Genomic DNA, 12,684 nt, shown 5'->3' with positions numbered 1-12,684 from the left:
GATTGGATAATTTTTCTCATTTTAGCTACGTGAAAATTGGTAACAAATCTATTCCAACCATAACTTAATCAACTTGTATTGTATATTATGTAATCTTGAGATACCATAGACACGTATACAATGTTTCGACCTATCATGTCGACACATCTATATATATTTCGGAACAACCATAGACACTCTATATGTGAATGTTGGAGTTAGCTATACAGGGTTGAGGTTGATTCCAAAATATATATAGTTTGAGTTGTGATCAATACTGAGATACGTATACACTGGGTCATGGATTGATTCAAGATAATATTTATCGATTTATTTCTGTACATCTAACTGTGGACAACTAGTTGTAGGTTACTAACGAGGACAGCTGACTTAATAAACTTAAAACATCAAAATATATTAAAAGTGTTGTAAATATATTTTGAACATACTTTGATATATATGTATATATTGTTATAGGTTCGTGAATCAACCAGTGGCCAAGTCTTACTTCCCGACGAAGTAAAAATCTCTGAAAGTGATTTATAGTCCCACTTTTAAAATCTAATATTTTTGGGATGAGAATACATGCAGGTTTTATAAATGATTTACAAAATAGACACAAGTACGTGAAACTACATTCTATGGTTGAATTATCGAAATCGAATATGCCCCTTTTTATTAAGTCTGGTAATCTAAGAATTAGGGAACAGACACCTTAATTGACGCGAATCCTAAAGATAGATCTATTGGGCCTAACAAACCCCATCCAAAGTACCGGATGCTTTAGTACTTCAAAATTTATATCATATCCGAAGGGTGTCCCGAAATGATGGGGATATTCTTATATATGGATCTTGTTAATGTCGGTTACCAGGTGTTCACCATATGAATGATTTTTATCTCTATGTATGGGATGTGTATTGAAATATGAAATCTTGTGGTCTATTATTATGATTTGATATATATAGGTTAAACCTATAACTCACCAACATTTTTGTTTACGTTTTAAGCATGTTTATTCTCAGGTAATTATTAAGAGCTTCCGCTGTCGCATACTTAAATAAGGACGAGATTTGGAGTCCATGCTTGTATGATATTGTGTAAAAACTGCATTCAAGAAACTTATTTTGTTGTAACATATTTGTATTGTAAACCATTATGTAATGGTCGTATGTAAACAGGATATTTTAGATTATCATTATTTGATAATCTACGTAAAGCTTTTTAAACCTTTATTGATGAAATAAAGGTTATGGTTTGTTTTAAAATGAATGCAGTGTTTGAAAAACGTCTCATATAGAGGTCAAAACCTCGCAACGAAATCAATTAATATGGAACGTTTTTAATCAATAAGAACGGGACATTTCAGTTGGTATCAGAGCGTTGGTCTTAGAGAACCAGAATTTTGCATTAGTGTGTCTTATCGAGTTTGTTAGGATGCATTAGTGAGTCTGGACTTCGACCGTGTTTACTTGAAAAATGATTGCTTAACAAATTTTGTTGGAAACTATATATTTTTAACATGTGAATATTATGTGATATATTAATCTCTTAACGCGTTTGATATTATGTGATAGATGTCTACCTCTAGAACAAGTCCCATTGACTCACCTAATAATAATGAAGAGTCAAATGTAAATTGGAATGATTCGTGGACTGATTCGCAAGTTCCCGAAGAGGAACCGGAAGAAGAGTCGGAACCGGAAGAAGAATCGGAACCGGAAGAAGAATCGGAACCGGATGAAGAAATAGAACAGGTGGGGGAAATAATAAAACGGTTAAGTAAAAGAAAATCCTCAACCAACCGACCAAGGTTAATTATGGTCAATGGTGTTTCCGCCAAAGAAGCAAAATATTGGGAGGATTACCAATTCTCCGATGAATCGGATTCCGACGAGAATTCCGATGATGTTATAGAAATTACCCCAACTGAATTTAAAAAGGAAAAAGAAAATAATAAGGGAAAGGGCATAAAAATAAAGAAATCGAATTCCAACCCCGATGAACTTTATATGTATCGTCAACCCCCGAAGTCCTTAAGTTATAACAATGACCCGGGAACCTCTAAACCACCAGGTTTTTCTAAACCAATGTGGAAAACGACGGCTCGTATTAGGGGAACATCATATATCCCTAGAAACTTGGCAAAACGAACCAAAACCGAAGAAGAAGAAACAAGCAAGTCGGAATAAGATAGTTGTATTCGTGTGGTGTAATATATGTAATATAGTGTGCTTATGCTTTATGATATATGTAAAAATTGCTTGTATTAATAAGTATTTTTTTTATGAATCTAACTCTTGTCTATTTTACAGTATAAAAACACAAAATGGATAGACAACCCAATATTTTAAGAGACCTACCCGGAGACATGATTGATGAAATCTTGTCTAGAGTCGGTCAGAATTCTTCGGCACAACTATTTAAGGCGAGATCAGTTTGTAAGACATTCGAAGAACGTTCCAAGAATGCCTTGGCTTATAAAAGGCTTTCTTTCGAAAGATGGGGGATATCACATTGGAAAATCCATAAGTTACGATGTGTTTACTTTGACGCATATATTGCGGGGAACCCAAATGCTATTTTACGCAATGGGTTAAGAAATTATTTTGACTCAATATATCCGAATATTGGACTTCGTGATTTAGAAAAAGCGGCTAACATGCAACATAAAGAAGCATGTTATGCTTACGGATTAGTAATGTTCGCTTCTCACCAAAGTGAGAACAAGAACATCGGGCTACAACTATTAAACAAAACGTTCCCACAAGTGACGGAGTCGGTAATTGGGGTAAGAAATGAGGTTTTTAGATTGTTACAGGACTGTTGGACATTACGTAACCCTCGTCCCTTTGACGACGTTACAACACGATGTCTTATCAACAGCCATAACGGTTATGTTCCACAAGACCAAGGATGGGAAGTAATCCTAGTAAAACCAGAATGCATGACTTGTTTCTGGACGTATGAATTACTTGTCTTTATTGCCTTTGCTGAACGACTTGTGTACTAGCTAGAATTATCTTCACAACCATCTTGTAACAAATTTATTGTGTGCTATATTTCATGCTATATGTAAAATAAGCGGTATTGTAAGTTTGTAAAATATTGTGTAAAAGTTTGAACGCGAAATATTATTATAATCAGTTTTTCATATAGAATTGTAGTAGTTGAATTGTATATTAGCTACTAAGTATGAACTTAACGGGTAGGTACTACCCGAATTTAAACTTATAAAACGCTAATATGAAGAAAAAGCTTTTATAAATGAGTTCATATTATGCTACGAAATACTATTAACTACTCTTAATATTCTGTATGATTAACTTGTTCCATTTAACTATTTTGAAGGAAATGGCACCGACTACTCGACACACCGTGAATATGAATGACGAGGAATTTCGTACTTTTCTAGCTTCAAACATAGCCGCAGTACAGGCTGCGCTACATACAAACAATAACCTTGGATCTAGCAGTACAGGAAATCGTGTAGGATGCACCTACAAAGAATTCACTGCCTGCAAACCTTTGGAATTTGATGGAACCGAAGGACCGATCGGATTGAAACGGTGGACCGAGAAGGTCGAATTGGTGTTTGCCATAAGTAAGTGTACTGAAGAGGACAAAGTGAAGTACGCTACGCATACCTTCACAGGTTCTGCATTAACATGGTGGAATACCTATCTAGAGCAAGTGGGACAAGACGATGCGTACACACTACCGTGGTCAGCATTCAAGCACTTGATGAACGAGAAATACCGTCCCAGAACCGAGGTCAATAAGCTCAAGATAGAACTTAGAGGGTTACGAACCCAAGGATTTGATATTACCACGTACGAAAGAAGATTCACAGAATTGTGCCTATTGTGTCCGGGAGCATTCGAAGATGAGGAAGAGAAGATCGACGCGTTTGTGAAAGGATTACCGGAAAGAATCCAAGAAGATATAAGTTCACACGAGCCCGCCTCCATACAACAGGCATGTAGAATGGCTCACAAACTAGTGAACCAGATTGAAGAAAGAATTAAAGAACAGACTGCTGAAGAGGCCAATGTGAAGCAAGTCAAAAGAAAGTGGGAGGAAAACGGTGATAAGAATCACCAATACAACAACAACAGCAATTACAACAATAATCGCAACAATTATCCCAACAATCGCAACATCAATCGCAACTACAACAAACGGCCCAACAACAACAACAACAACAACAACAACAACAACAACAGCAACTACAACAACCATCCCAACAACAATAATAACCGCAATAACAACAATAATCAGAAGCAGCTATGCCAAAGGTGTGAAAAGTATCACTCGGGGTTCTGCACCAAATTTTGCAACAAGTGTAAAAGAAATGGTCATAGCGCGGCGAAGTGTGAGGTCTACGGACCAGGGGTTAATAGAACGAAAGGAACAAATGGTGTCGGAACGAGTAATGGCGGAGCAAGTAGTGTCGGAGCAAGTTATGCAAATGTAGTTTGTTATAAATGTGGAAAACTGGGCCACATTATTAGAAATTGCCCGAACCAGGAGAACACGAATGGACAAGGCCGCGGAAGAGTTTTCAATATTAATGCGGCAGAGGCACAGGAAGACCCGGAGCTTGTTACGGGTACGTTTCTTATTGACAATAAATCTGCTTACGTTTTATTTGATTCGGGTGCGGATAGAAGCTATATGAGTAGAGATTTTTGTGCTAAATTAAGTTGTCCATTGACGCCTTTGGATAGTAAATTTTTACTCGAATTAGCAAATGGTAAATTAATTTCAGCAGATAATATATGTCGGAATCGAGAAATTAAACTGGTTAGCGAAACATTTAAGATTGATTTGATACCAGTAGAGTTAGGGAGTTTTGATGTTATAATCGGTATGGACTGGTTGAAAGAAGTGAAAGCAGAGATCGTTTGTTACAAAAATGCAATTCGCATTATACGAGAAAAAGGAAAACCCTTAATGGTGTACGGAGAAAAGGGCAACACGAAGCTACATCTTATTAGTAATTTGAAGGCACAAAAACTAATAAGAAAAGGTTGCTATGCTGTTCTAGCACACGTCGAGAAAGTACAAACTGAAGAAAAGAGCATCAATGATGTTCCCATTGCAAAAGAATTTCCCGATGTATTTCCGAAAGAATTACCGGGATTACCCCCACATCGATCCGTTGAATTTCAAATAGATCTTGTACCAGGAGCTGCACCAATTGCTCGTGCTCCTTACAGACTCGCACCCAGCGAGATGAAAGAACTGCAAAGCCAATTACAAGAACTTTTAGAGCGTGGTTTCATTCGACCAAGCACATCACCGTGGGGAGCTCCTGTTTTGTTTGTCAAGAAGAAAGATGGTACATTCAGGTTGTGTATCGACTACCGAGAGTTGAACAAACTTACCATCAAGAACTGCTACCCACTACCGAGAATCGATGACTTATTTGATCAACTACAAGGCTCGTCTGTTTATTCAAAGATTGACTTACGTTCGGTATCATCAAATGCGGGTGAAAGAAGATGATATTCCAAAGACTGCTTTTAGAACACGTTACGGTCATTATGAGTTTATGGTCATGCCGTTTGGTTTAACTAATGCACCAGCTGTGTTCATGGACCTTATGAACCGAGTGTGTGGACCATACCTTGACAAGTTTGTCATTGTTTTCATTTATGCCATACTTATTTACTCAAAGAATGACCAAGAACACGGTGAACATTTGAGAAAGGTGTTAGAAGTATTGAGGAAGGAAGAATTGTACGCTAAGTTTTCAAAGTGTGCATTTTGGTTGGAAGAAGTTCAATTCCTCGGTCACATAGTGAACAAAGAAGGTATTAAGGTGGATCCGGCAAAGATAGAAACTGTTGAAAAGTGGGAAACCCCGAAAACTCCGAAACACATACGCCAGTTTTTAGGACTAGCTGGTTACTACAGAAGGTTCATCCAAGACTTTTCCAGAATAGCAAAACCCTTGACTACATTAACGCATAAAGGGAAGAAATTTGAATGGAATGATGAACAAGAGAAAGCGTTTCAGTTATTGAAGAAAAAGCTAACTACGGCACCTATATTGTCATTGCCTGAAGGGAATGATGATTTTGTGATTTATTGTGACGCATCAAAGCAAGGTCTCGGTTGTGTATTAATGCAACGAACGAAGGTGATTGCTTATGCGTCTAGACAATTGAAGATTCACGAACAAAATTATACGATGCATGATTTGAAATTAGGCGCGGTTGTTTTTGCATTAAAGACTTGGAGGCACTACTTATATGGGGTCAAAAGTATTATATATACCGACCACAAAAGTCTTCAACACATATTTAATCAGAAACAACTGAATATGAGGCAGCGTAGGTGGATTGAATTATTGAATGATTACGACTTTGAGATTCGTTACCACCCGGGGAAGGCAAATGTGGTAGCCGATGCCTTGAGCAGGAAGGACAGAGAACCCATTCGAGTAAAATCTATGAATATAATGATTCATAATAACCTTAATACTCAAATATAGGAGGCGCAACAAGGAGTTTTAAAAGAGGGAAATTTAAAGGAAGAAATACCCAAAGGATCGGAGAAACATCTTAATATTCGGGAAGACGGAACCCGGTATAGGGCTGAAAGGATTTGGGTACCAAAATTTGGAGATATGAGAGAAATGGTACTTAAAGAAGCTCATAAAACCAGATACTCAATACATCCTGGGACGGGGAAGATGTACAAGGATCTCAAGAAACATTTTTGGTGGCCGGGTATGAAAGCCGATGTTGCTAAATACGTAGGAGAATGTTTGACGTGTTCTAAGGTCAAAGCTGAGCATCAGAAACCATCAGGTCTACTTCAACAACCCGAAATCCCAGAATGGAAATGGGAAAACATTACCATGGATTTCATTACTAAATTGCCAAGGACTGCAAGTGGTTTTGATACTATTTGGGTAATAGTTGATCGTCTCACCAAATCAGCACACTTCCTGCCAATAAGAGAAGATGACAAGATGGAGAAGTTAGCACGACTGTATTTGAAGGAAGTCGTCTCCAGACATGGAATACCAATCTCTATTATCTCTGATAGGGATGGCAGATTTATTTCAAGATTCTGGCAGACATTACAGCAAGCATTAGGAACTCGTCTAGACATGAGTACTGCCTATCATCCACAAACTGATGGGCAGAGCGAAAGGACGATACAAACACTTTGAAGACATGCTACGAGCATGTGTTATTGATTTCGGAAACAGTTGGGATCGACATCTACCATTAGCAGAATTTTCCTACAACAACAGCTACCAATCAAGCATTGAGATGGCGTCGTTTGAAGCACTTTATGGTAGAAAGTGCAGGTCTCTGATTTGTTGGAGTGAAGTGGGGGATAGACAGATTACGGGTCGGGAGATTATACAAGAAACTACCGAGAAGATCATCCAAATTTAACAACGGTTGAAAACCGCCCAAAGTCGACAAAAGAGCTACGCTGACATTAAAAGAAAAGATATAGAATTTGAAATTGGAGAGATGGTCATGCTTAAAGTTGCACCTTGGAAAGGCGTTGTTCGATTTGGTAAACGAGGGAAATTAAATCCAAGGTATATTGGACCATTCAAGATTATTGATCGTGTCGGACCAGTAGCTTACCGACTTGAGTTACCTCAACAACTCGCGGCTGTACATAACACTTTCCACGTCTCGAATTTGAAGAAATGTTTTGCTAAAGAAGATCTCACTATTCCGTTAGATGAAATCCAAATCAACGAAAAACTTCAATTCATCGAAGAACCCGTCGAAATAATGGATCGTGGGGTTAAAAGACTTAAGCAAAACAAGATACCAATTGTTAAGGTTTGATGGAATGCTCGTAGACGACCCGAGTTCACCTGGGAGCGTGAAGATCAGATGAAGAAGAAATACCCGCATCTATTTCCAGAAGATTCGTCAACACCTTCAACAGCTTAAAATTTCGGGACGAAATTTATTTAACGGGTAGGTACTGTAGTGACCCGAAATTTTACATGTTTATATATATTAAATGAGATTGATATTTACATGATTAAATGTTTCCAACATGTTAAGCAATCAAACTTGTTAAGACTTGATTAATTGAAATATGTTTCATATAGACAATTGACCACCCAAGTTGACCGGTGATTCACGAACGTTAAAACTTGTAAAAACTATATGATGACATATATATGGATATATATATATATATAGTTAACATGATACTATGATAAGTAAACATATCATTAAGTATATTAACAATGAACTACATATGTAAAAACAAGACTACTAACTTAATGATTTTTAAACGAGACATATATGTAACGATTATCGTTGTAAAGACATTTAATGTATATATATCATATTAAGAGATATTCATACATGATAATATCATGATAATATAATAATTTAAAATCTCATTTGATATTATAAACATTGAGTTAACAACATTTAACAAGATCGTTAACCTAAAGGTTTCAAAACAACACTTACATGTAACGACTAACGATGACTTAACGACTCAGTTAAAATGTATATACATGTAGTGTTTTAATATGTATTTATACACTTTTGAAAGACTTAAATACACTTATCAAAGTACTTCTACTTAACAAAAATGCTTACAATTACATCCTCGTTCAGTTTCATCAACAATTCTACTCGTATGCACCCGTATTCGTACTCGTACAATACACAGCTTTTAGATGTATGTACTATTGGTATATACACTCCAATGATCAGCTCTTAGCAGCCCATGTGAGTCACCTAACACATGTGAGAACCATCATTTGGCAACTAGCATGAAATATCTCATAAAATTACAAAAATATGAGTAATCATTCATGACTTATTTACATGAAAACAAAATTACATATCCTTTATATCTAATCCATACACCAACGACCAAAAACACCTACAAACACTTTTATTCTTCAATTTTCTTCATCTAATTGATCTCTCTCAAGTTCTATCTTCAAGTTCTAAGTGTTCTTCATATATTCTACAAGTTCTAGTTACATAAAATCAAGAATACTTTCAAGTTTGCTAGCTCACTTCCAATCTTGTAACGTGATCATCCAACCTCAAGAAATCTTTGTTTCTTACAGTAGGTTATCATTCTAATACAAGGTAATAATCATATTCAAACTTTGGTTCAATTTCTATAACTATAACAATCTTATTTCAAGTGATGATCTTACTTGAACTTGTTTTCGTGTCATGATTCTGCTTCAAGAACTTCGAGCCATCCAAGGATCCGTTGAAGCTAGATCCATTTTTTTCTTTTCCAGTAGGTTTATCCAAGGAACTTAAGGTAGTAATGATGTTCATAACATCATTCGATTCATACATATAAAGCTATCTTATTCGAAGGTTTAAACTTGTAATCACTAGAACGTAGTTTAGTTAATTCTAAACTTGTTCGCAAACAAAAGTTAATCCTTCTAACTTGACTTTTAAAATCAACTAAACACATGTTCTATATCTATATGATATGATAACTTAATGATTTAAAACCTGGAGACACGAAAAACACCGTAAAATCGGATTTACGCCATCGTAGTAACACCGCGGGCTGTTTTGGGTTAGTTAATTAAAAACTATGATAAAATTTGATTTAAAAGTTGTTATTCTGAGAAAATGATTTTTATTATGAACATGAAACTATATCCAAAAATTATGGTTAAACTCAAAGTGGAAGTATGTTTTCTAAAATGGTCATCTAGACGTCGTTCTTTCGACTGAAATGACTACCTTTACAAAAATGACTTGTAACTTATTTTTCTGACTATAAACCTATACTTTTTCTGTTTAGATTCATAAAATAGAGTTCAATATGAAACCATAGCAATTTAATTCACTCAAAACGGATTTAAAATGAAGAAGTTATGGGTAAAACAAGATTGGATAATTTTTCTCATTTTAGCTACGTGAAAATTGGTAACAAATCTATTCCAACCATAACTTAATCAACTTGTATTGTATATTATGTAATCTTGAGATACCATAGACACGTATACAATGTTTCGACCTATCATGTCGACACATCTATATATATTTCGGAACAACCATAGACACTCTATATGTGAATGTTGGAGTTAGCTATACAGGGTTGAGGTTGATTCCAAAATATATATAGTTTGAGTTGTGATCAATACTGAGATACGTATACACTGGGTCGTGGATTGATTCAAGATAATATTTATCGATTTATTTCTGTACATCTAACTGTGGACAACTAGTTGTAGGTTACTAACGAGGACAGCTGACTTAATAAACTTAAAACATCAAAATATATTAAAAGTGTTGTAAATATATTTTGAACATACTTTGATATATATGTATATATTGTTATAGGTTCGTGAATCAACCAGTGGCCAAGTCTTACTTCCCGACGAAGTAAAAATCTGTGAAAGTGAGTTATAGTCCCACTTTTAAAATCTAATATTTTTGGGATGAGAATACATGCAGGTTTTATAAATGATTTACAAAATAGACACAAGTACGTGAAACTACATTCTATGGTTGAATTATCGAAATCGAATATGCCCCTTTTTATTAAGTTTGGTAATCTAAGAATTAGGGAACAGACACCCTAATTGACGCGAATCCTAAAGATAGATCTATTGGGCCTAACAAACCCCATCCAAAGTACCGGATGCTTTAGTACTTCGAAATTTATATCATATCCGAAGGGTGTCCCGGAATGATGGGGATATTCTTATATATGCATCTTGTTAATGTCGGTTACCAGGTGTTCACCATATGAATGATTTTTATCTCTATGTATGGGATGTGTATTGAAATATGAAATCTTGTGGTCTATTATTATGATTTGATATATATAGGTTAAACCTATAACTCACCAACATTTTTGTTGACGTTTTAAGCATGTTTATTCTCAGGTAATTATTAAGAGCTTCCGCTGTCGCATACTTAAATAAGGACGAGATTTGGAGTCCATGCTTGTATGATATTGTGTAAAAACTGCATTCAAGAAACTTATTTTGTTGTAACATATTTGTATTGTAAACCATTATGTAATGGTCGTGTGTAAACAGGATATTTTAGATTATCATTATTTGATAATCTACGTAAAGCTTTTTAAACCTTTATTGATGAAATAAAGGTTATGGTTTGTTTTAAAATGAATGCAGTCTTTGAAAAACGTCTCATATAGAGGTCAAAACCTCGCAACGAAATCAATTAATATGGAACGTTTTTAATCAATAAGAACGGGATATTTCAGACCGTTGGGTAGGGGATCGTTGCTTGAAAAATGGTTTTCCAAAATTGTTTCAACTAGAAGCTCAAAAAGATTGTTGGGTTGCTGATCGAGTTAGGCGGGTCGGATCAGAATGGGTTTTCTCGTGGCGCTGGCAGCATGAGGTTATGGGAAGGGGTCGTGATGACCTGCTCAGATTGCAAGGATTGATTGAGTCCATGGCGGGGTTAAACAACTCAGGTGACGGTTAGGCATGGAAGCCTGGGGCAGGAGGTATTTTCACAACCAAAAAAATGTCCTCTCTACTTGATGACTTATCTCTTCCTCAAGCTAACTCTCCACATGGGATGCTTCGTAACAAAATGGTTCCTCAAAAGGTTGAAATCTTTGTGTGGAGGGTCATGAGAAGAAGGATTCCGGTGCGGGTAGAATTGGACAAAAGAGGTATTCATATTTGTTCAGTTCGGTGCCCCTTGTGTGTCGATAACTTAGAATCGGTAGAGCATTCCATGGTGTTTTGTAAGTATGCAATGGATGTTTGGGAACGGGTCTATAATTGGTGGAACCTTGGCACCGTAACCAATTTATGCATCAACGAAATCTTCAAAGGTTTGAATAATGATCATCTCACGGGTCCTCGTAAAATATTATGGCAAGTGGTGGAGTGGGTCACGGGTTACATGATATGGAAGAATCGTAATCAAAAAGTTTTCGGTAAAAATGTGCTTTCAAGCTCGGCTATCATAGTTGAAATCCAAGTTAAAATTTTTGAATGGGTTACAAAAAGGTCGAAAAAATTTCCTTTGGATTGGCATCTTTGTCTTATTGATCTGAAGGCATGTGGTACGATTTCAACGGATAGGAGTGGTGTGGGCTAATTTGATCACAGTAGCATGCTATACTCATTAATTTGATGTAGATAGGATGTATATTTTGTTTCGTTTTCGTCTCCTCGTGGTATCTCTCATGTAATTAGTTTTCTGTTTTGCTGCATGGTGGTATATATCAGGCCATGCTTTTCGTGTCTATGTACAGTTTGCTTAATTTGATTGAATGAAACAAGTTAAGGAGCCCGCGCTTTACAGCGGAACTTCAATGCATGCTCTAATGGAAAACCAAGTGTTTGGGGAAAAAATATAATGTGTATGAAAGGTGGTCCAAACCATTTAACGTTTTTTAAAAGGCATCCGTTTTGTGAGTAGTTAGTTGCGTTGTGGTCATAAAATTATTTCGAGTTCAACGGTACTGTTAGGAAAATTTAACTCGAGAGAAGATATGTCCCGTAAGATTTTTTTGAAAATTCTGGTTGGGGGGCCGATTTGTATTTTGACCAAAGTTGGGGGGTCATTGGATTTGTATTTTTACCAAAGTTGAGGAGTTATTTTGAAAAAATGAATTTTGGTAATATAATAATGTTAGGAATAGTGAATTCATAGTGTCCGGGGTCGATTTGTATTTTGATCAAAGTTGAGAGTTATTTTGAAAGAGTGAATTTTA

The 12,684-nt window shown here is 36.0% G+C and overlaps 1 protein-coding gene across 1 annotated transcript; it reads left to right on the top strand.

Moving 5' to 3' along the window:
* Positions 1 to 11,480: 11,480 nt before the first annotated feature.
* On the top strand, positions 11,481 to 12,065 carry LOC139899764 (uncharacterized). The gene has a single exon (XM_071882601.1). It carries the CDS (start codon positions 11,481 to 11,483, stop codon positions 12,063 to 12,065), a length of 585 nt encoding a protein of 194 aa, XP_071738702.1.
* The last annotated feature ends 619 nt before the right edge of the window (positions 12,066 to 12,684 follow it).

This window comes from Rutidosis leptorrhynchoides, chromosome 3 (assembly GCF_046630445.1).
Source record: "Rutidosis leptorrhynchoides isolate AG116_Rl617_1_P2 chromosome 3, CSIRO_AGI_Rlap_v1, whole genome shotgun sequence".
Lineage (NCBI taxonomy): Eukaryota > Viridiplantae > Streptophyta > Magnoliopsida > Asterales > Asteraceae > Rutidosis > Rutidosis leptorrhynchoides.
This window is presented reverse-complemented; position numbering and strand designations above follow the sequence as displayed.

Bases quoted from the DNA above. Each gene is read 5' to 3' on its own strand.
- LOC139899764 (XM_071882601.1), top strand. From the start codon at position 11,481: ATGTCCTCTCTACTTGATGACTTATCTCTTCCTCAAGCTAACTCTCCA.